Source organism: Oryzias melastigma, linkage group LG11, assembly GCF_002922805.2.
Source record: "Oryzias melastigma strain HK-1 linkage group LG11, ASM292280v2, whole genome shotgun sequence".
Taxonomy (NCBI): Eukaryota; Metazoa; Chordata; class Actinopteri; order Beloniformes; family Adrianichthyidae; genus Oryzias; species Oryzias melastigma.
In genome coordinates, this window is record NC_050522.1 from 8,772,839 (window position 1) to 8,797,659 (window position 24,821).

The 24,821-nt window shown below is 37.0% G+C and overlaps 2 protein-coding genes across 9 annotated transcripts in view; one reads left to right on the forward strand and one right to left on the reverse strand.

Moving 5' to 3' along the window:
• LOC112163508 (cytoplasmic dynein 1 intermediate chain 1) overlaps window positions 1-12,695 on the reverse strand; it is a 70,331-nt gene extending 57,636 nt beyond the window's left edge. For 2 of the 8 annotated variants that reach the window (XM_036214226.1, XM_024299948.2), the window contains exons 1-7: window positions 12,404-12,681; window positions 11,171-11,304; window positions 10,906-11,020; window positions 9,889-9,976; window positions 9,034-9,075; window positions 6,404-6,463; window positions 6,123-6,238 (exon numbers count right to left, since the gene is read on the reverse strand). In XM_036214226.1, coding sequence (XP_036070119.1) covers window positions 6,123-6,238; window positions 6,404-6,463; window positions 9,034-9,075; window positions 9,889-9,976; window positions 10,906-11,020; window positions 11,171-11,290 — 541 coding nt within the window. In that variant the 5' untranslated portion in view covers window positions 11,291-11,304; window positions 12,404-12,681. Of the gene's footprint in view, window positions 1-6,122; window positions 6,239-6,403; window positions 6,464-9,033; window positions 9,076-9,637; window positions 9,644-9,888; window positions 9,977-10,905; window positions 11,021-11,170; window positions 11,305-12,403 lie in introns of all 8 variants that reach the window. The other 6 variants (XR_002917282.2, XM_024299940.2, XM_024299958.2 and 3 more) reach the window with 6 other exon arrangements.
• A 515-nt stretch (window positions 12,696-13,210) lies between these two features.
• On the forward strand, window positions 13,211-24,250 carry pdk4 (pyruvate dehydrogenase kinase, isozyme 4). Its single transcript, XM_024298990.2, has 11 exons — window positions 13,211-13,802; window positions 14,016-14,157; window positions 17,015-17,086; window positions 18,283-18,467; window positions 20,043-20,132; window positions 20,346-20,423; window positions 21,101-21,177; window positions 21,264-21,362; window positions 21,484-21,597; window positions 22,557-22,670; window positions 22,902-24,250. Exons 1-11 carry the CDS (start codon window positions 13,685-13,687, stop codon window positions 23,043-23,045), a joined length of 1,233 nt encoding a protein of 410 aa, XP_024154758.1. The 5' UTR covers window positions 13,211-13,684; the 3' UTR covers window positions 23,046-24,250.
• The last annotated feature ends 571 nt before the right edge of the window (window positions 24,251-24,821 follow it).

A 24,821-nucleotide genomic window follows, 5' to 3' on the forward strand; every position in this document is an offset into this window, starting at 1 on the left:
TGTGTCTTCAGTTTAGTGCCAGAACACGGAGCTTAGAAGTGAACGCCACTACCAGTCAACTAACTGTTAAAAACTACAGTCAGTATACTAACAAAGTATCACTGATGGTGTACTCAGAGTGAAAACTAATGAGGCAGAAAATACAGCAGAGGCAGGAAAGAGAGGCTCAGACAAACAACATCAACTCTTAACCTCCCAAACTTTTAACCCCAAAGAGGGGTTTTCCAATGTGGTACAATCAAATTATACATAATTGCACAAAGAGATGTACCTCTGAAGCATTCATTTCAATTGACTGCAGACAAGCAGTTTAGGAACAACTTTTTAGCTCTGTTGATGCACAGAAGCCACTCATTTAGGCTCAATTTTTTTAGTCTTTAGTTCTTTGTTTCTCACATTTTCTTTTAAGTTTTACAGATTCATATCACAGACTTTATAGAGGAAAACTAATTTTAAATCAAAAGTCAACCATTGTAGCTAAAACATATAACACATATATAATAAGTTATCAGCAGAACAGATCTGTTAAATATGTCTGTTACATTTTAATTTAAATATGCTCTACTCCTAACTTTGAAATAATGATGAACCTTTCACCATATGCTACTATAAGTTAGGTAAGTCTGACCACTGACTGTATATGAAAACTGAACAGAGTGACCCCTCACCCCTGGCATTCCAAACAGTCAGCAAATTAAAATAACCATTGTGGCTCTACTACTTTTTAAAAGAACATTCTTCCTAATCCTAATTGATTTTTTTTATTACGAGTTATTTAAATTATAAACTGGCAAATCAGACACTTAAAAAAAGTATGAGATGTCTTTTAGCCCCACGTCCAACATTTGAAAAGTCTGATTGACAGATCCACCCAAGCTTCTGTAGATGAGGAGTGAACTTTCAACAAGCTCGTTCCTGATTGGTCAAAGTGGTTGCCACAGAAACTGTGACTCAGACTGAGTCGTCAATCACTGCTTGCTGACAACGTCTGACTCCAACATGGCAGCATCCATATCATGAAAAAAATGGCAACTCAATTGACCTTGTTTCAGTGGATCCAGATATCATTTTCTTTGCGTGATGTTACACTAACTCAATCCAGTTCTCTTATACAGTCAATGAGCTCAACCAAATACCCACAAATTTGAATACAATGTAAAAAGAAACTCATTTTGTAATAGTTAAAGTTCATATAAAATCTTGGCATGTTATAAGAAGAACTCCTGGAGTCATCCATTTGTGTGTCACGAAACAGGCAGACGGCTGGATCCAAGTGCAGCAGGTTTATTTGGTGAAGACAGGGCAATGGGCGTGATGCACAGGTTAAAGTCCACAAAGCTAGAGTTGGGACAGACAGGAAATCCAGAGTGGTCAGAATCCAGGCGAGGGTGAGGGCAGGGGCCAGGCGAGGCAGGGTCAGAGGAAAACAGAAGGTGAGAACAGGAGGAGAACGCTCAGCGATGCAGGCAGAGAGGCACATGCAAAGCTTCGCGGGGAGTGGAGTGTGGAGCCAGACTAAATGGTGAGGAGGTGATGAGGTGATGGGGAACAGCTGAGCTGGTGAGTCCAGGTGGTGGTAGGTGGTGAGCGCTCCCTCTGGTGGCTGGAGATGGTAGCAGCAGGTTGCTCCATGACATTGTGTCATTGTCAAATCCTATCTACACTTTATGTGACCGCATTAAGTCCAGCTTCCGTAACCAGATCCAGACGTTTTTTTTCTTTTTTTTTCCCTGCTTTTTTCTAACAAAACCTCTACTACCAACAACACATCCATTCATCCCAGCTAGAGTATCAGTAAATAGCTGGAGCCAATGGTGACTAGCCCTAATCAGATTGCCAGTCACAATGGGAATCTGGAACAGACAGATCAGTGAGCAGCCAATGGGAAAAAAAACACAGATGAACTGCAACAGGTCACAATCACAGGACAACAAATTGGTCACGGAAATGAAAAGCCTCGTCATTAACTCGATTAAATGAGAGCCACAAACACACAAACGTTAAAACACAAGCGTTTGTGTGAGAACACAAACAAATCCAGTTTGATAAAATCTGCCTTCAGGCTTCGACGTATACGCCCATTAACAGCAAGTTCATCTCATTGACACAGACATGGCAGCTACAACTGAGCGTAAGGTCAGACAGGAGACTCATTTAGGTCATAAGTTCATGAACCCACAAGAAAATCAAGAAGCAGTTGATGAGAAAACATATAATCATTTATTCAGAATTACTGAGTCTGTTAATGTCTATGATCATATCGAATCACTGTTCATAGAAATGCTATCAGTTTCTAACATTTACTTTGTCGTATGACAGACATGCGGCATTACTATGCATTGAGTCTTCCTGAGTTAAGAATGGAGAAGGTCCGAATAAGTATGCAAATGACCTCAAAAGGGGACGCAATGTTTTGCAATCATCTTCTAAAACCTTAACAAAAAATATTTCCGATTGAGAGGAATCGTCACAGGATAGGAATCGCATTTTGATAGAGAGAAATCAGGCTTGGAATAGTGAAGTTTGTGCTAAAGTGGGAGCTAGCAAGTAGCATGCTAGCTTGGGTCATCATCAATGTATTTATTTATTTATTAATTTTAATGTTTTAAAACAAGGCTGATGTTATTCCAACATTGACCAGCACAAAAACGGCCACATGTAATGTGGCCAACGGAAATGTAATATGTGCGTAATATGTAATATGTGCGGCTAATTTTGGGGCTTGGATAATAGGCATTTACAAGCTCAGTTCTATAGACTTTGATTTAATTTGGTTTACTTAGTAATAGGGGCAGATAATATAAGTTTTCTTCTTTCTGCTCCTTTTCATTTAATAACTGTTTAACTGTTTATAGTATTATTTTTATGTTATGTATCGTTATTAAATTAAATAAATAAATAAAAAAAACAAAGCCCGCTAACTAAGACTACCAAGGTCCAACCCCAAACTAAAATAACAAAACCCAGCAGTGTAAGACTGCTGAGAACAAAAAGAGAAAAAAAGAACAAAAATAAATAAATAAATAAAAGAAAAAGAAAATTGCATTTTTTTCAAACTAAGGATTACTTAACTATAATGTATTTAATTTAGATTAGTTAAATGTATAAATTGATGGCTGAGGTGCACATAGCTGATAAACTATGTAGGTTTTTACATCTCTGCTGACCTGAAGAAGTCTTGTTTGATCGACGCTATCTCTGGAATGAACAGATTTTATATGCAAAACATAAAAAGTAAAAAGTTTGATCTTTTATAAGTTAAAAGCACATACTGGTATTATCTTATGCTGCACAGTATTGGTTACTAGCTGTCCAGAGCTTTACTGAGATAATACTGTTTGGTACAGAGCATTTTTTTAAATAAGTTATTTGAGTTTCTGTCAATATATATATGGCTCCTTATAGGGTTTGATCAGTAGAAAACGAGCCCAAATAGCTTCTTTACTGTTAAAGGTTGCCGACCTCAGCACTAGATGGATGGATGGAAATTTCAACAGGATTTTCTACTGACATATTTTAATTGTTGTGATGTTTTCCTCATCGCTCAGATGCTTTAGAAATACACCCTTTTTCCACAAAAAAAAAAAAGTTTTTTCTGTCTCAGCTCTTTTACAAAAAATCCAAGTGGTAGTAAAAAAAATCAGCGAGTGACTAAAACCAGAAAATGGATACCTGTCTTTCAAGATGGAGTCGGTAATCAACAAAAGGAACTGGCCTGAACAAACATGCAACTTCAAATGCTGGCAGGTGCAACCATCTGACTCTTTGCAGCTTTCTGCAGACACACAAGCTTTGTGATAGCCTGCGAAGGAAGGGTCTCCTGAGGCCGAGGTCACCTCCCATTAGACCACCACAGTTCTGCTCTGGTTTCCAGATGTGCTCACTCCATTGCACACACACAGACAGAAACCCACCTGCACACACAGACCTCCTGAACATGCTCTTGGGGGCAGAAAACAAACAAACCTAAATGGAGCCACATATAGCCTTGCTGCAGGCGCTAACGAGTCACAGTGTGCATGTTTATTTATCCGTCCGTGTGCAAATGCACAGACCGTCTGACCTCTACGAAGTGTATTGTTAGTCCTTGTCTAATTGTCATGTACATTTTGCAGCAGCTGGTTATTTGTTTGTTAGGTCATGGAACAGGTGAGCAACTGTGACCACGACCAGCCTCATTAGATTTTTTTACGGTTACATGCTCGCACATATATGTGTTTTTGTGTCTAACAACACACATGTGCACTTGTTGATCTATTCCTGGGCATGTTGAGGAAATGGGGGAGCTGAAGCAGGTCGTTTGGAGGCAGATCAGAAAGGACGTGTGTGTGCTTCGTGGTTGCTGGTGGAAGGAGGCAGAGGAATCCACACCAGACCATCTATTATAATGACAGGAAGCAGGAAGTACAACCCCTTTCACAGTCACATGGCTGCCAGCTGTCTTGGCAGCTAATGGAGGGGAAGATAAAGCAAGTAATCGGGTGTGTGAGTGTGTGTGTACATTTGGATGGACACCGTGTAAGTAGAGAATTATTCCTCTTTGCATTCCAACATGTGAGAAAGACAATTGTGAATTTGCATTTGCCAGAAGCAAAGGATTAAAGCTCAATTACATGGAATAATTCCAGCTGTCCTTCATCCAAATATTCATTCACTTAGAGTAGAAACATCTATAAGTTTTAAAGAGTTCTGCTGGTTCTAATGCAGGAATAAAAGCTCAGCGTTGAGCAGATGGATACAGAGCTACACACATACTTTATAAAAATCTTGCTCGATCCGGACCAAATTAAGCGGTCTCGGTCCGAAGCAATAGACACATCTAGCCTGAATACTCCCTAAATTTACTCAGTAAACAAATAAGCAAATAAAAGTGCAAAAGTGTCATAACATAAAGGCAGTAATGAGTTTATAAAAACTGTACTCTTAATTCTTACAATACTTATCTGGATAGAATAAAAGTATGTTATTCTTGATGAAACCAAAATCTCTACCTTGTCTGATTAGACTGATTGACTGTATATGAGAACTGGATGAGTGACTCCTCCCCCCTTTCATTCCAAACAGGAAGTACCTGCTAAAATGCCACAGACTTCTATATAGAAATAAAACAGCTATGGCTTAGTAATTACATTTTTTAGAATAACTATTCTTGCTCTGGTAACTTTAAACATATACTTGCTAATCCTATTTTTTTTTATTTATTTTTTTGTGATGTTATTGGTGCAGTGCAAGTTATTCAAGTAGCAAACTGGCCCATAAAATGCCACAATAAAAGTTGTGGTCTCACATCGAACATCCAAAATGTTTGATTAACAGGTTCTCCTGAGCCCAAGTGGTAGGGGTGTGGCCTTCCAGATTAGTGACAGCGGGTTCCATAGAGACGTTGACTCAGACCGACTCGGACCAACCAGTTCACTGACTTTGTCTGGCTCCAACATGACGGTGTCTGTATCACGAAAAAATGGCTACTGAATTGGGTTCATTTCATTGGAACTGGAAGTAAGCCATTGTCTACGAGTGACGTCACACTCACTTGGTCCACTTCTCATATACAGTCAATGGTTTGATCATGTTCTCATCAGTTTGAGTTGTTCTGAACTGTGTTGATATGTGTGTGTTGTGCGTGTTTGTTTTTTAAGTGCTTAATGAGTCATTTGATGTTATGATCTGCTCATGACACGCAGACTTCTAGTGGAGTATTTATCTAAAGTGCTGATCAAAGTAATGAGAATCAAGACTCAACATCTGATTGCGATCAAGTCTGAAACTACCAGCCCAATTTCTGATCAAGTGATTGAATCAAGACATTCCTAATAAAATGAATGTCATTTGAAATCAAGCTGAAGCTTTTTTTTTTTTTTTACAAAATCTTTAAAACAATATCAAAGATTAAATCAATTTAATTTATTTGTAATCTTATGATCTTATGAATTATTCAGTAAATAGACTCCTATACCCAGTCTTTATAAAGAACAGTAGAATACTATATTTTTAAATCAAAATTTGTCCATCTTCGAAGTCTGAAATAACATCAGTTTTCTCATTCCAAAATGACAATAACAACCCAGTAGATCCTAAACATGAAGTTTGAACTCACTTCAGTGTTCCATGTAAAACTGTACCTTCAGACAGGTGAGTGTTGACAGGTGTCTGTGTCTCCTTGCTGTAAAAAACCATCTCTTTGGGGGGAAAGTCCACCTGTGTGATTTTAGACGCTCCCAACCTCTGCATTCTGCGCCTGGAAGTGAAAGAAGATCCTCTCATTACTTGTGTCCTTCAAAGAAAAAGACAAGATTTTCAAAAGCAGTAAAAATGATTTAATTAAAGTCAGACATCTGAATGAAACATCTAATGACAAAAAAAGATATTCTGCAGGTTTGTAAACAAAAGGAGAAGGCTGTACCCGAGCTCAGAATCAGCCTGCAGCTGCAGCACAGAGGGGTCTGTGTCCCACTGCAGTGTCCTGATGTCACCAGCAGGGGGGGCAAGAGAGGACATGCATGTTTACAAGCATGATCACAAACTTGTCACAAACACACAAGGAGTGGAACACATGCCTGAGCACAAAAACATGTTATCATGACAATGCAGACACACAAACACACTCACTCATAGATCAATTATCGGAAGAACAACTTCAATATTTAATTTTTTTCTGACCTAAAGTGAGGCTGACACTTCAATTTAATTACATCTCAAAACATATTCTTTATTTAAGATTTCACACATTTATGATTTATTTATCTTGAAGGAAAAACGTTTTTTAACTTTACATTTAAATATGACAAGCTCATGTGCTCATCTCTTGACATTTTTAAACTCATAAATAGGAAGGTCGGACATTTACAAAAAGTTTAAAACCCAAATTCTTTTTCTGATGTTGATGGTTGAGAATAACATTTTGCATTATACAACTGAAATTTAGCTAAAATACAACTTTAATACATTTAAAGTCCCACTCTGATCATCTTTTGATCTATTTTTAAAGTGTTTCTATTGGTCTTGTAATTATGCCATTTTTAGCCAAACATTTTTTTTAAACGGTCATTTTCTGGGACATCTTTTCTGCTGAGCAGCAGTAGTTCATCAGAAATTGCCTCTGAGTTGTGGACAAGACTGTTGCCAAAGAAAAACCCCACGTCACCCAGTGCTGCGAGCTCTCTGTTTACAGGAGCTCCCGTTAGCTTATCCAGTCACACAGTTTTAAGAGGAAAATGAGGACATCCATGGATCTACTAGTCTACATGTGGAGGCAGAGCAGAGAGCTTTAGCCCCGCCCATTGTATTTTCTACATAAAAATAGGCTCTTTTTCAAACAGCATTTCTTTGTCTGCTCACAATTATTTGAATACAAAAATATTCAGAAATGTAGTTTTAAGCTTAATTTTCTTTATATTTCCTTCATCATCAGAAAAACTCCACAAGAACTTATTAAAAACACCCAAAATGCAATTTTCATCAGTGAGTCTTTAAATAAACACTTTCTTTATCTTAATGCACATCTTTGATTCTTAAAATAACATTTTAAGTAAATATTTGGGTTTAGATCAGGGGTCCCCAAACTTTTTCTTGTGAGGGCCACAACTCTTTTCTTCTCTGATGTTGGTTTGTAAGCTAACAAAATAGAAAAAAATACTGCTAAAACATTTTAAAAACTAGATATATAGCACTACCTGTGATACTGCATACTACAGGCTGAATGTGACAGCTGAAGATGCTAGTGCTGATAGCTGAAGAGGCTGAAATTGATAACTAAAAACACTGAAGCTGATAGTTGAAAATGCTGAAGTTGATTGTTGAAATGGCTGAAGCTAATAGCTGAAATTGCTGAAGCTGATAGCTAGCTAAAATATTAGCAAAATGCCAAATTATTTTAAAAAACGGGGAAAAAAACTCTTCATTAGCCAAAACAGCTAGCATGTAGCTGAAATATTAGCTAAGCTTCAAATTACCTTATGAAACTGAAAAAAGCCTAAATTAGCTTTAAAAAACAGTGTGTAGCTGAACTATAAGCTAAATACCAAATCAGCCTAAAAAACTGGTAAAATGTTAAACTTAGCCAACACAGCTAACATAAAGCTAAAATATTAGCTACGCTCCAAATTAGCCTAAAACATTTAAAAAAAACTAAATTAGCCAAAACAGCTTGCATGTAGCACAACTATAAGCTAAATGCCAAATTAGCCTAAAAAACTGGTAAAATGTATAACTTAGCCCAAACAGCAAGCCTAAAGCTAAAATATTAGTTAAGCTCTAAATTAGCCTAAAAAAATGAAAAAAAAAATCATAAAATTAACCAAAACAGCTAGCATGTTGCTGAAATATTAGCTAAACTCCAGATTATCTTAAAAAACTTGAAGAAACGAATTTAGCTAAAACAGCTAGCCTATGGCTACATTATTAGTTAATCTCCAAAATAGCCTTAAAATCCTTAGTAACTGCAAAAACAGTTGAAAAGGCTAGCTTAAAATGAGCTGAATATTTGAACAGCTGAAAGAGCTCAAGAGCTATGGGCGTCCAAAAAACGTACCTAAGAAAAATAATAATAACGTGGGTCTCAATCTGCGTTTCTGATAGTGTGTGGGGGGCATGGCCAAATATAGAGGCGGGTCGTAGTTTGGGGACCCCTGATTTATATGATGAGGAATTAAAGGTCGACATGGCACCTGAAACGTACCATGTCAGAGACAAACAGATGTCTACAACACATAAATGTTGCGCACGGGGGAGTATGCCGAGTCATTTCTGGAGCCTGACAGCAGGGCTGGTGGACAGTAACACAGGTGACACTTTAAGCAGCACTGTCAACTCCCTGTGAAGGCTGAAATGACCTCTGTGACCCAGCTCATGCGGGAGGAAATCTTTCAACCTGCTGTTAACTTCAGCGCTTCAGACAGCACAGATGAAAGAGGATGGGGCACTGTTTCGATCTTCTAAATCATGGTGGAAACACCTCCAGAAGACCACCTCCACTGAGTAGAGGTAAAAGAGGGGTGCAGGGGGGGTTCCCGGGGTTGACATGAAAATGCTTACCTTGAGCTCTGTGCTTGGGACTTGTTTTTAGAGAAACCTGACCTATGAAGGGACACACACACAACTACAAATGGAGAAGCTGAAAATGACAGGCTGTAATCCAGGGTGGATTTGAGGGCAGAGTGTTTTAATCCAACCATAAACCGCTATTTGTAAAACACTATAGGTAAAAAGAAAAGTGCTTATTTTCCACAAGAGAAGCTCCCTTAAACTTGTATGACTTTCTCTTGTTCTTTAGCCACAATTCCACCTCTGGCCACACCAGAAGAACATCGCTAATGATCCCTGAAGGCACCACTCACACATCAACCTCACAATCAGCTGCCACTTAGAAACAAGCAGGATGCTTTTGATGACCACTCTTGTCCTTCTAGAATTCACCTCAGCAGGCATGATAAGGTTCCACAAGGATTGCATTACCATGCTGCAGCAGCTGACAATTTTATACTGCAATATGTGTTACTTTGCAGCTAAGATTTCCCTCAAATCTTTTCATCTTTGATGATAAAAGACAAGACAGAGGTCACCAAAATACTGATGATATATACAAATGACAATATCACTTCATTCATGATCTGAGGTGACCGCAGTTTTCCATCCTTACCTAAACCTGCCATTCCAGAAATAAAAATAAAAAAAAGAAAAAGGAATAACTAGTCACAGTCAGGAGCCTGAAACATCAGTTTTTTAAATTGTTCCATTATGTATGCAGTTTATACAAAACAATTTATTATCTCTAACATTTATCTAACAGTTTGTCTTTAAATGAAAAGTTTAACTAAAAAATAAGTGATCAAAACTCAAGGAGGAGACAGGACTAAGTCACTAAGTCAAAGAAGTTTGAATTGGACCTACCTTCCTGCTGCGCCTCCATCAGCTGAGTCCTGGCTTCCTGTCTCACTGGGCGTGCTCACTGATTTGCAGGGGGAGATAGGAGTCGGGACTAAAAGAAAAAACATAAAGTATTTTCCAATTTAAAAAAGCATTTTAAACCTGAGTTTTTAAAAAAGAACCTTTAAAAGTACAGTAAAGCATTCACTAATTTGAGGTTATAATGAGGAAAATTGTGTTTTTGTTCTTTATGGCATTTATCTGATAATGGAGGACATGTATAAAGAAAATTAAGATCAAAAGGGCATTTCTGAGTATTTCAATATTCAAATCAGAAGCAGAGGGAAAAAACAGTTTGAAAAAGAGCGTTTCTGTGGTATAGAAAATAGCCTCCTGCGTCGATCTCTCAAAAATGAGGAGGGGAATGGGGCTCTAATAGTCCCACCCTCAACTCAGAGGTGAATTTCTATTAAACTTCTGCCGCTCTGGATTAACTGTGTCCTGGAAAATGACACAGATTTTTGGATTTTGGCTAAAAACAGCATAATTTCAAAAAGCACTTAGATAATCACAGTGAGACTTTGAAGTATTTTGTGTTTTTAAAGATATATGCTAAATGCAATCTACATATGTGGTTATTTTCTACTTCCACACACATTTACACAATGATGGTGGCGCCTCTGCCTTTCATGGCGCTAATCTCAACCACCAGGATCAATGTGGGGTTCAGTGTCTTCCCCAAAGGACAGCTAACACATGGGTGGGCAAGGCGGAAACCGAAACCTGCGATCAGAGGTCAACTGCTCTATTTCTGCTCTACAGCCATCACTGTCTTCTGAATAAATTAAGCTAATAACGAACAAACGTGACTGTAACCAAGGTTAAAAAGTGTGCCAACATGTCAGAGAGCACTGGTTTTTCAGAATTTATTAGTAAAATGAAGAATCATTTGGCTTTAAGACCACAGCTTTGGGATTTTTTGGATCAATGCAAAGTTAAAATGAAAGTTGTCTTTTTTGGCTTGAAAATACATGATGGTACCTAGTGGAGGTTCTGGAGAGATGCCAATACTCTGTAGCAGAGCCTCCGTCTCCCTGCGCTTGCGATCCAAGTCGGAATCTTCAGGGGTCACTTCGGTTTTCTGCTGGCTCTCGATCTGTGTAAAATACATAGAAAAACAAACAAAGCTTATCGACACACATAAACATTCTTAGCCTTATCCGTGTCCCAGCCTGACCTCAAGTTATTCACACAAAGATAAAACATAACAGACGCACACTTGCTTGAGTGTTGGGGTGAGACTCACTTTTTTCCTTACCTCTTTCTTCTTCCTCTCCTCCTCCTTTCTCTTTTTTTCCTCCCTGATCTGGGCCAGGCGTTGTTTCTTGCGCTCAAGCTCAGCCTTTAGGTCACTTTTGTCTGACATGTTGTACTGAAAAGCTTTGATTGAGAGGACCATGAAATGACACTGTCACATTATGCTCTTCATTGAAAATCTAAAATGGTCATGTGTTTCTCCTCTAAGCCCAAATATAATGCACTATATGCACACAAAAAACACCATTTTGGCAATTTTTAGAAAGAAATATCCCAATAAAACATCTGAAAATATAGATCAGGGGTCTGCAACCTTTAGCACCAAAAGAGTCATTTGGTCCAGTTTTTTTTACTTTCAAAGCCAATTTTCACTTAACCTTTTAGAAAAACACTTGATTTATAATTATGTGGCCATGAAGCCATTCATTTATTTTGAATAATTAAAAAACCAAAGTGTTTCATTTTCTATAAATAGCAACTTTAACTTCTTTGCTTTTGACAGCAGCACAAACAAGTTCCTTTCAAAATAAAGTGTCAAGCAAGATCCTCCTGCTGCAATAGATGTAGTTGAACTAAAATGCAAGAAAAAAAGTCAAATATGGCGTCTTCCTTTATTATGATTACAACTATTGTGCAGCATAGATTATAATATGTGCTTAACTTTACTTTTTTAATATTTATTCAAAATATTAGCATTTTTCTTTAAAGCTAAAGAGTCAAAGTGGAAGGATAAAAGAGCAGAAGAGGTTACAGATCCCTGATATAGACTTATTTAGAGTATAAACAGGTTAAATGTCTTCCTTCATGATGATTATTTTATAAAAGCAAAGTAATGTCTTAATATACTTTTAATAAGTGTTTGATAAACATGTTTACCGGTAAGTATAATTTCTCAATATTAATATGTAACAATTATAAGGAAAAAAAGGATAGTAGGATAGTAATGGTGGTTGTCTAATTTTATAAAATTGAGAGATTAAAAAAATCAAAGAAGACGCAGCTATAATTAGTAAACTAAATATAGAATATAAACAAGTCGGAATTTAATCACTTTGACAGTAAAGCATGCAGTCACAGCTAGCTAATTACAAATATGACAGTGTTTTGGACTCGACCTTAAAGGAAAAACCATTTCAAAAGTACATTTTTCTGACAAACGCCGAAAAAATATGATGTAGTTAAGCAAAAACACACGTAATATTGTTAATGTCTTCACTTATACCTTAGCTACTTCGTAGTGCTAATGATGTGTCACCGAGAAAGATGCTGTCTCACTGCTGGAACCGAGAAGAATCCTCTGACGATGCGTTAAATCACACTTCATCGAGCTCGTTTCTTTCTCCACCGAATGGGTCCTTTGAGCTAACAGTGTTAGCTGGTGTTAAAGCAGGGCATTGCGTTTCATGACGGTGGAGCTTCAAGCAGGTGCAGCTCACGCCGATGCATCCCTGGAAGAAGCAGGAGGATGACACCGAGGACCAGGGGGGAGGAAATCCTCCTCTGTGGTGACATTTTTGTGATAGCAAATGTCGCCATCTTGAGGCTAGTTAGAGAAAAATGTAGTCTTCAACGAATATTTTCAGTTTGATAAAATATAGTGTATCTTAATCAGTCTAAGCTATAAGAAAATTAATTAAGTTTTAGTTTGAATTGTAATTAACACTCTATGCCTTTATAAAACATTGCTGTAAATGTGGTTGCGTAATTTACAAGGTTACTTGAAAGCATCATTTCTGATTTCGACAAGTGACATCTGTCATTTCTGTTGCTATGACAGCAGGGACCATCTAGATTGTGATTGGCGGAAAGTTCGAGGGGCTGTCCTTCCAGCCGCCTGCCTTAAATTTATATTGTTGTGGACACTATGGAAATTCACTTTTAAAATTAATTTATTTGTATTTTACTTTTAACATAAATATTAGTTTATCATCATTTATTGGGAACGGGCCACTCTAGCTATTAATAGAAAGTAAATCATTCTTTCAGTTCTCTCATAAACAAATCTGAGCTTTCAATGAATTTACAAACAAACAAAAAACATTCAAATTGTAAACTCTAGGACTTAAAGCTCTATATATTTCGTCCATGATTTCCTCGGTAGGGGATGCTGCTAACAAAGAGAATCGGGAGGGGGAGTTGTTATTGTCCAGCAAAAACGTTTAGGCCCACCCCATCCAATAAGCCCGCCCACAATGAAAGAAATCCAGGAGCTGATTGGTTCCCTTCAACTTGTGTCGGTTTTTTTCCTTTTTTCTTTTTTTCTCGCACACGACAACATACCAATGTTGCTGCAAGTTGAATTATAACGGGGCAAACGCAGTTCAAAAGATGAGAGAAAGTGCTCGGGAAAAACCGGTCCTAATCGGAATGGCGCGAGGAAGCTCCTGTTCGACGTCGAGCTGCAGCCGGGCCTTCTAAAAGCGTCTGAGCGGATGGTTGGAGGGGAGAAAGGACAGGCTGTCCCTGATTCAATGACAGTTGGGGTCTGCTGACGGGAATAACAATGAAGTTTGCTCAGTTTTTGCTGTCGAACGGCTCTTTTTCCGGGATACTAAAGCAAGTGGAGAGGTTTTCTAAATTCTCCCCTTCTCCTTTATCTATGAAGCAGTTCATTGACTTTGGTAAGTAAGTGTTCATTTTGATCATTCCATTGATCAGCCACGTTACCTCTGCACACAATCATGTGTCATTGCACCAAGTTTGATCAAAAACACATGACACGAGCCGACATTTGATTTTTAAATGAAGTTTTTATTGATTGTTTATAGATTTGTTGTAACATGTTTCTAACTTTCTCAGTAACTTCTTTCCTTTCCCTCTTTGCTGTCACTCAGGCTCGACCAATGCTTGTGAAAAGACCTCCTTTGTGTTCCTACGACAGGAACTTCCAGTCAGACTGGCCAACATAATGAAGGAAATTGATTACCTCCCAGACAAGCTCCTCAGCACTCCATCTGTGAAGCTCCTCAACAGCTGGTAGGCTTCCTGGAGTGCATTTATTCATTTGAAAACACGTGACCAGATTGATTTCTTTGATTTCCTTAACCCTACAATCCGACTATGGATTTGAACTCACAGCCTTCCATTCTCAGGGAAGAAAAAACTACCAACAGTTATTTAGCATTTATTTTGAAAGCGAGCTTCTTGCAATTACTACAATCCTTGGTTTTAAACCAAATGTTTCACCATTGGACCGATTCCTGGGAAAAGTACTTCGTGTCTGCATGTTTACATTGTGTCAAACATGAGTTCTATGTTCCAGATATATTTATTATTTGTTTTATTATATTACAGCACGCTGCAGCAACAGACCTCCTGAAAATAAGTCAAAAATTCTTAAAATTGAAAGAATTTTTATTTAATTAAAGTTTTGTAGTTAAGTAGACATGTTTTCTTAAACTAAGATTATTTTTCTATTGAAAAACTTCCCCAGTAAGAATATTTTTATTGCAAGAAAGATTTAGTTCTTGTATAAGCCAACTGATAGGCATTCTTAATTTTAATGTACTTATTAGCAAATAAAAAATAACAATGTTGTAATGCACAAATTATGCATCAAACTATAACAGAACCAAGGCTTTAACCAAATCGCGGGGAAAGTAAATTAGTGCAAATGTGTGAAAATGTCTCCATGATTGGGATAACTCAATGCAACATGCCCAAACCACTATACAACCTCTTGCACATGAATTCACAGGCCTGCAACGTCTCTTCTAGTTTTAACTTTCTTGTATTCAGACCATGCATCCCTTCATTATCTTACACTGTTATAGAATAAAAATCAGTAACTGTCTTTGTTTTTCCATATCCTGTCACTCATAGAAGCAGACCCGTAGCAAAGTTAAAGAAAGGAATCAGATTTATAGTAGAAAAGCAATTACAGCACAATTGTGTTCTGGTCTTCCATGCAGAATGCCTTCAGTTGTAAAGATGTCCGTATCATTACCTGTAATCTAGATAAAATATAATTGTAAACCATAAATATTAGTAGATTGATTTGATTTTTTATTTCCCAGGATTCCATCTTAAGAGGACTTTAGTTTCAAGCTTGTTTGTTTTATTTTGAAGAAACCTGTGGAGATATTACATTTCTAAGGTCTAAAGAAATGAAAATGACATATTATTTTGTTGATTTTAAAGCAACACCATTGGGTGGACAGCTACGGTTTTTGATTTTAAGATGTGTAAAAGTTAAACACTGAAGATCTGCCAGTGTTTACATGGTTTCCGCACCGGTGTATTCGCTTTGACGAACTCTGTCAGCACAATAAAACACACTGGAGGCATGAGATGGAGTTTGATGTAGATCGTACGGATTCTGCCTTCTTCTCCAGTAATCTACCTCTATTTTTTACTGTTTACATAACAGATAGTTTCAGGACTGCTGAAGTTCTCCAGCAGTATTTTTTTTTTTTTTTACCGAAGCAGAAAGTTGTGTGACAGAGTGCTGTTTGCATCTTTGAAGCATCACAAATATAAAGTGTGCAGCACATGTGTCAAAGTCAAGGCCCAGGGGCCGAATCCAGCCCTCCGGCTAATTCTACCCGGCCCTCCAGATCATTTCACTCTATTGTTATTAATGGCCTGATATTATCCTGTGTTCATTTCTAACTTGTATAATTTTGACAAAATATGTATTTAATGTTTGAGTTGATTTTTTCTGGAAAAATATTCCTGCATTTTTATTATTCATAATAATTTTAAAAAGTTACGGTTTTAAAGTTATAAAATAAATAGTATTCTGCTAGCTTTCTGGATTATTTTGTCATTTACTAAGATTTTTTAGGTTGTTTTGGAATTTAGCTAATATTTCAGCTACATGCTAACTGTTTTTTCGCTAATTTGTTTTTTTTTTACCAAGTTTCGTGGGGTGTTTTGGAATTTAGATAAAATATCAGCTACGTGTTAGCGCTTTTAACTAATTTAGGCTTTTTTTCTCAAGATTTTTTTAGGTTGTTTTTGAGTTAGGCTAATATTTACATGATAGCTGTTAATTTTGGCATTTTCAGTTTTTTAGGATATTTTTAAGGTTAGTTATTTTTTCAGCGACACGCTACCTACTTTGGCTAACCTAAGTCTTAGTTTTTTAGGCTAATTTGGCATTTAGCTAATATTTTAACTGGCTATCAGCTTCAGTGTTTCAGCCATCAATTTCAGCGTTTTCAGCTATCAGCACTAGCATCTTCAGCAGCCAAATTCAGCTTACAGCATTTGCAGTAGCATAATTGCAGGTAATGCTATATATCTAGTTCATAATTTTGTTAAAAAATAACGGTTTTAAAAAGTTTTAAAAATTGAGTTATTGAGAGTTTAACAAATGTTTACCCTGTTCGGCCCGTGACCTAAGGTGTGTTTTGGATTTTGGCCCCCTGTACGATTGATTTTGACACCTCTGGTATGAACATTTTTTCCTGGTGATCAAAACAAGCCCCAAAAACGATCCTATGTCAGCTGTTTTTGAAGGGGACGGAGTGGCAGATTCAGAGCGTTTTCAAGGAACATTCACATTTGTCAATAAATGCAGGGGTTACTAGAGGAAGTTCCCTCATAAGAGTTTATGAAATAAGCTTTCAAATCAGACTGTGGGAGCACAGATCACAGTTTAGGTCACAAAGGGAGCTGAGACGGCCTCTTTTGCTTAGAAAGCAAAGCTGGAGCGGTAGCTACCTCTGACCCAGATACTGAGCCGTTGGCCAACAACTGTTACTGTGAAAGATCAGCGAGCCCTAAATAGCATTGTGGTTTTCTTGTATCGTACAAGGCCTTTTGTTTATGTCTTTTGTACGTAATTGTGTTCACTATGATTGAGCTGACATTGTGTTGTGTCCATCAGGTACTCACAGAGTTTGATGGAGCTTGTTGATTTTCTAGAAAAGGATCCAGATGACAAGGATGTCTTGAAAAAGTAAGACATTTACAGTCTTTTGTCCATCATTTCAAGAAATTATAGGTTTTCTTTCTGTTACCAGTCAAGTAAAAATAAAGGAATACAAACATTTGACATGAGTAATGTTAGAAATTACTAAGTCTGGGATGTAACCAAATAAAAAAACTGGTGATTATATCACAAATTCTCTATTGCAGAAACACCAATTTACTGATTATGATCAAACTCACAGGAGTACATTTCCTGCTTTATCTTTACATCCCCTTTAGAAGGTACTTTTACACAAATTCAAGATCAATAATACCTGTAGTTTTTATGAGAAACGACTGGAATCCTCCATCATTTATTTAGTCTAGGACAGGGGTCTGTAACCTGAGGCTCCAGAGCTCTTTTGTTCCTTTTATTGTGGCTCTTTGGCTTTGAAGAAACATGCTAATACATTAAATAATTCATAGGTTTATAGTTTTGGTTCATTTGTTCTATTTGATTCAGTTTTGTTTTGTTTTATGTTTACTATCATATAACTGAGCAAAATGATGATAAAATCTTTAGTTAACTTTTGTTCGTTGTTTTTTTTTAATTCATTTTTTTATATTAATGGATTCTACGACAATGTAATAATTGATAGTAAAAGGAGACAAAATGCACCAAATTCATAAAAATGATTGAATTTCCTGTATTTTTCATTAAAGTAAATAAGCTGCAGGGTGTATTTTATTTTGAAAGGAATACGTATGTGCTGCTTTTAAAAGTAAAATAAGTTAAAATTGTTAAACATAGAAAAATATAGCTTTGTTATGATACTAAAAAGAAAACTAAATAATTAAAAGCTTCTTTTTTTAAAATAAATGGCTAAATGGCCATGAAAACAGAAATGAAATATATTTTTGAAATGGCAAAGAGAAACTTTCTCTAGATCTAGGGTCCTAATCACTCTTCTAGGGATAAAGGTTATAATAGACCCCTGCTCTAGGATAAAAGTAAAATCAAGTCATAGTTTTGAATTGTGACTGAAGCCACTAGTTTAGAATGTTTTGAAATAATTTATTTCACTTTAAATCATAAAAAGCTTGATTTTTTACAAAATATGTTGGAATTTTCATAGTAATGCAAACAGTTTTTTGTATAAACCTGAGACTTATTGCAGCTAGAACTCCTTTGCTTTTATCATCAACATTATGGTGTTTATGCATGCTTTCTGCTGTCACCATCAGCTTCACAAAGACCCTTGTAAACATCCGGAACCGGCACAACAACGTAGTACCCACCATGGCTCAGGGCGTGCTGGAGTACAAGGACGCCTTTGGCGTGGACCCCGTCACAAACCAGAACGTCCAGTACTTCCTGGACCGCTTCTACATGAGCCGCATCTCCACACGCATGCTCATGAACCAGCACAGTCAGTATAGCACTCTGTCATTAACTGTGAGTTAATCATCTCAGCTGCTAACACTCACAGTCAGTAAGAATCCATAGTATTTGTACACATCTGCAAGCGTTGTGAGTATTCTGTCACATACGTGCACTCTTCAGGTTCTTTTTTAGTTTGTGATAGTTTTGCACAAATCAAAGCAACACATGTAATCATTTCATGCATATTTCATAAAATATTTTATACATTTACAAGATTTTTTTCATAAATGAAAACAAAACTTTAATGTTCCACATTTTGCTTTCATTGTAAAGTCCCACACCGATCATCTTTTAAACTTTTAGACATAGTTTCTGCAGAGCGGCAGGAGTTCATTCACTCTTACAACATTCAACCCAATTCTTAGGTTATTAGGTAAGGATATATTTTGGGATATATTTTTTGTCATTTTTTGGAGCAAAACCAAATTTATGTTTTTTTTCTTGATTTTTTTTTTTTTTGTCGTCAGTCAAAAATAACCTTGTAAAAAGTTGTGCCTTTTTAAAATCAGAATTAGATTAAAAACTACCAAACTTTGGGTTTTTAACAGTGGAGTCTTCAGTATGTTAGAAGTTTCCCTTTGAGTTGCGAGCGGGAATGTTGGGACAGACACTTCCCCCATTTCCCTTCACCCACCTGTTTATAGACTCTCCTGCTAGCTTGCAACAGACAAGATAGTGTCTAACATCATTGGTTCAGGGTTCTCGCGGGGTCTTAAAAATACTTAAAAGTATTGAATTTATGAATTTAGAAATAATACCTTAAAAAGCCTTAAGAAAAGTCTGGAATTTTGATATCTGAGCCTAAAATATTGGCCTGTTTCTCCGCTTCACATTTCCTGTTGAAAATATAATTTTTTAACCATGATTGGTTTGATCAAATAATGGAAATGAACAGCGGACATGCACCTAATGCTAACTACCAATTTGATACAAACAGAAGAAGAAGGGGAAAAAAAACAAGAAGAAACAAGGAGCTACAGTTTTGATTATAAAATTGTAAGAAATTAATGAAATGGGAACTCGTTAATAAAGGGTGGGAAATTGGTCTTAATTTTTGATATGCATGGACTTAAAAAGGTCTTAAAAAGTCTGAAATTTGATTTGAAGAAACTTGTAGGAATCCTGTTGGGTGGAAGCATAAATTATACAACTTAAAGCTTAAGACGGGATAAAAAAAAAAAAAAAACATAACTTTTATGTTTGCCAGTTAAAATAAAGATTTTTCGAGCAGTTCCGGTCCAGGACTTCCAGTACTAAACATTGATTTCTTCTTAAAAATGGCGAGCAATATTGGAGCTATCCAGCTGAACACTTTAGAGTGAGAAATCAGCTCAGACGAGGAAAACAAGGAACACATGGATCTGTTTGTCTGCAAGTGGATGCTTGTGACCCACTAATTGTATTCACTACGTCACAAATAAGATCTTTTTCAAACTGTTTTTTCATGAATTTTTTACTTAATTTTTTTTTATATGTCCTCCATCATCAGAAAAGAACATGTTGAAAGCACAATTTTCATCGGAGTGGATCTTTAAATGATATCTGGTCGTTTTTTCTGCAGCGTTAATCTTTGACGGCAGCGTGAACCCGGCACATCCCAAACACATCGGCAGCATTGACCCCAGCTGTGATGTTGTTGAGGTTGTAAAAGGTAAAAGATCATAGTCCACCACTTCAAATTTAGAATCCACGCTGACTCACATAAGATGTTATCCACGTTTGCACTGAAAAATGATTATGCAACTCTCTATTATCTGTGCCGTCTAAACTGTCGTTTTATTCTGTCCGAGTCACTAATTAACTTTAATTTACTCCTAATAATGCAGAACTTAAAACATATTATGTATTTTTTTTCTCCTTACAGATGCCTTTGAGACTTCAAAAATGCTGTGTGAACAGTATTACCTGACCTCTCCTGACATGGAGATAACAGAAGTCAACTGTAAGTCATTGACTGGATCCGGTTCTCTGTTTATCTGGATATTTCCTGCTGAAGACGCAGTTTTGAGATGATAGTTTTGCTAGTTGGCAGACCGTCTGCGTCCTGTTTGCTGACTCATGAAAACTCCTGCATCAGCATTGGACATTCCTCTACAGGTTACTGATTGCAAACAGCGAAAACTGCAACAGCTGGATTTTTCTGGACATAACATTCTTTTTTGTTGATGAGTATAGGAGTGTGTTTTTTTAACCGTCCTGATGTCGTAAATCTTCTTTTTATTATAATAAGAGCAGCTTCATCATAAGATTGTAAGTCTCCAGCAATTTAAACATTTCTAGGCAAGTTTTAAGTCTTTATTTTGAGATTTTCTCTATCAGCTTTACAAATTAGGTAGTTTGGGGATGTGAGAAAAAATGTTCTACAACAAAATTCCCCTTTTTTTAACCTATACAAACACCCATTCTTTGCTGCTGATACTAAATATAAGGTTAAAAACTTTATTTCACAATCAGGACCTTTTTCCAGTCAGTAGTTGTGAGGAACTTACTGGAGAAGAAAATGACTCTAGCTGCCATGAAATCTGCATCTTGAGGAGGTTATGTGTAGTATGACCGGAGAACGAGTTTTAATAAAAAACATCTGTTTTAATAAAAACATTAAAAAAAAATCTCCCACAGCCAAAAACCCGGACCAACCCCTCCACATTGTGTATGTGCCATCCCATCTCTACCACATGCTGTTTGAACTGTTCAAGGTAAATGTAAAAGGGTCTAGATAGTAAACGCTCTCCATGTGGAGTTTGTGACCACATGTTCAGTCATGACCTTTGTTCTTCATCAGAATGCGATGAGAGCCACGGTGGAGACTCATGAGACGAGCCCAACGCTGCCGCCCATCAAGGTGCGCGTTTCGCTGGGGAGTGAGGACCTCACTATTAAGGTGAGACCATGAAGTAATAATAATAATAATTAAAAACCACAGCAACGACTTTGAATGCAGTAAATAGGGGGTTTACTCTGCAGAGTCTGTGCAGTAAAGTGCATGTGTCCCTTATTTTCAGATGTCTGATAGAGGAGGCGGGGTGCCCCTCAGGAAGATTGAGCGCCTCTTCAGCTACATGTACTCCACAGCTCCCAGTCCTGTCCACATAGACAAATCTCGCAATGCTCCACTGGTGAGGATAAACTTCTGGCTTTTAGATGCTGATTTGCATTTCTTACAGACCCACTCAAATGAAAATCGTGTTTTTAACATGTTAGTGTGACATTTTTCTGATGATGGAAGACATGTATAAAGAAAATGTATAAAGTATTTTTTATTGAATTTGTTGTGAATCAGGAGCAGAGGAAAATGCTGTTTATAAAAGAGCTTATTTGTGATGTAGAAAATACATGTACATGTTCGATTCCTCGTCCAAGAGCTCTCGGCGATGGGCGCCAAGAGTCCCGCCTACAACTCAGAAGTAAATTTCTAATGGAGAAACTATGTAGAAAATGACACACTTTTTTATTTTAAAGAACTGTTTCATAGTAGAATACAATTGGAATGGGTCTTTAAAGGGTAACCCACTTCTATAAATGCTGTCTGTTGGTCATTACCAAATTTTTGATAAATTAAAATAAAATTGTTTAATTCTTAATAATATGGCCAAAAACTGTCTGTGTGTTGCCCCCTAAAGGTTGAATTGAGGTATTACAGTTGAATTTAGTGATTGGTCAAACCATGTAAGTTTCACGTCAGGATCTGCAGCTCCAGTAATGATAACAGTCCTGTTCTCCACCCCTCTGACTGGAGTTTCACATTTCGGCTGTGGGTGGAGTCAGCCCCCAACTTCCCTGTTTGGTTACCCTTTAATGTCAAGCGACATTTGCATTTGACCTAATATCTTATTGTTGGTCTTTGTAACTGAGATTAAGCATCCATGTAACTGTGTGGACTAAATAGAGGCTTAAATGTTCAAACATGGTTGCAAATCGGCTTATTGCACAATGGAATGAAGTCAGCACATTTCTGTTAGTTTACAGTGTAAGTAAAGGAGACACGCTGAAAATGAAGCTAACGGGATCCTGCTTTTAGCCAGACGAGCTGATCTGTGACCCTCTACCTTTCCCCATTTTCCTCTTCTTCCTTCAGGCTGGGTTTGGCTATGGCCTGCCCATCTCCCGCCTGTACGCCAAGTATTTCCAGGGAGACCTGCAGCTCTACTCGATGGAGGGCTATGGCACGTCGGCTGTCATATACTTGAAGGTGAGAAGCGCCTGTTCTCAAGCACAACTGCAAAGCAAAGGTGAACTTTATTGGCAGCAATAGATTACTGTTAATTTGTGAATCACTGTATTTTATGGCGCAGTTACACATCAATGTTCACAACAATATCAGCTTTAACCAGAAACGATAGCTGGAAACACAAATAAACCCAACCTGGACTTGTTGATAAGAGTACAGAGTGATTTCTTCCCTCTGCCCGGCGTGTTTTAGGCCCTGTCATCAGAATCAGTGGAGAGACTTCCTGTTTTCAATAAGTCGGCGTTACGGCATTACCAGACCAGCACGGAGGCTGATGATTGGTGCATGCCCAGCAAGGACCCAAAGAAACTAGGCAAGAATGAGATGACGCGGTGATGACAGACGAGGAACAGTCAAAGAGGATTTTAAGAAAACTTCCACATCTCTTAAACATGTTTTAAAACTATAAAATAAGCTGTTAGAGTGAGTATGGTGTCCATAACAGAAAAAAGGAAATAACCTGAACTAAAGCTAATTTCAAAGCAGCTTTGAAGAAAATACAATTTGTTTGTATTAATGTGCTGCTAATAAGAACTGAAGTGTTAAAGTCTTTTGAGAAATAAGCTTTTTATTTGATTTTTAAAACATTTAAGAAATGTTTTTGGTTTTTCAAAGTTTGTACCTTGAGTTTTTGGTTTGGATTCAATGTGTTTGAAAGTTGAGGTGCCAAATCCCTTCAACATCTCATGTCTCTAAAAGTGACAATATTCTTCAAAAAGTTGATAGTTTAAATGTTTTAATTATTTTTTTTTCTGAATAAGATTTAAAAAGAAACACTCTTCACATTTATGAAAACTGATTTTTAAACTTAAAAACAAACAGTCCATTTTTTAAAGTATTACTTTGTTCATCTGAAAAAAACTGCTGCACCACACTTAATATTTGAAACGTTCATTGATGCTTAATGATAAATACAAATATTTTGAGCAAAACGTAACAAAACCCAGATATATTTTTCTGAAGAACGACCATCTTCTAGGTGTTGGATGAATTCAGAACTTCAATAATGTGTCTGTGTCGAGCGAAGGACATTGTAGCTAAAGCAACCTGGGAACATTTTTAGTTTCTAAGTCTGCTGTTTGTATTTTCTCAATTAACTGCTTTTTAAATTCTTCACATCTTTATTTTTATTTTAAATATCTGTAAAAGAAAAGTGAACTGCTGTGAAAGAACAAAAACGTCTGTTATACAAACATTTTCATCAGTCTTGACACAATTATACCCACAATCACCTTGACTACAGTAGACACATTAGGTTGCGGTTCACAGACTGCATTTATCTTATAGATATGAAGTGTTGCGGTACGTGCTGTTGTAATGTCCTCAATACAAAATGGTTGAAGACTTTTTTTTGAATGTCTTTATTTGCTCTCTGTCATTGCCTCCATGTGTATTTGTGTCATCTGCCTTGAACTCATACACACCTGTTGTTCACTCGTTGAGCTCTTTGTATGTCTTAAAGGCCAAGTGCACTGAGTTTGTGGTTCATAGCTAAAAGGACCAGTGAATGTCAGCAATAAACTTCAGATGTTGTCTCTGCATATGTCTTTATTTTTTCCAGCTTTAGAAACATCCTCTGAGTTGGGACGGTTGGGAGAAAAAAAATCTTTCTTAGGTAAAAAATGTACAGTTTTATTAATAGGTTTGTTCTTTTGTGTCAAACATACATCCGGCCCTCCAGATGGTTTAATCCGGCCCAGTCACGAAGAGAAAAAAATTGAAGGTTATTTTTAAAAAAAAGCTAGTTTCTAGCCTATTCCTGTGGCGAGTTATGGTTATTTAAAGAAATGGCCGCAATGCACAATTCCTCCACTAGGGGAAGCAAAGGAAAAGAAACACCGGCATAACAAGAGATCAAGAAATAAACAGCATTTCATTGGAAGAGTGTGCGACATCTGGGTAAGATGCTGTTAGGTTATCTGCCAGCCGTACTGCTGTTAAGTCGCTATAAAAATTATCTGGTGTGAGACCACAATTACCAAAATGTTGTCAAAAATATTATAAAAATAATAGCTCTAACAATGATAATAGTAAGTGATTCAACTATTAGGTTGTTCAAAGCATTTTGTCCAACTGAGAAAAAAACAAAAACAAAGTCACAGATTACAAGTT

What these genes read in the sequence shown, in the direction of transcription:
- pdk4 (XM_024298990.2), top strand. Translation starts at nt 13,685, where the DNA reads ATGAAGTTTGCTCAGTTTTTGCTGTCGAACGGCTCTTTTTCCGGGATA. An exon ending in GACAAGGATGTCTTGAAAAA is followed by an intron (nt 17,087 to 18,282) that starts GTAAGACATTTA and finishes TGTCACCATCAG; the next exon opens with CTTCACAAAGACCCTTGTAA. An exon ending in CGGCTGTCATATACTTGAAG is followed by an intron (nt 22,671 to 22,901) that starts GTGAGAAGCGCC and finishes GGCGTGTTTTAG; the next exon opens with GCCCTGTCATCAGAATCAGT.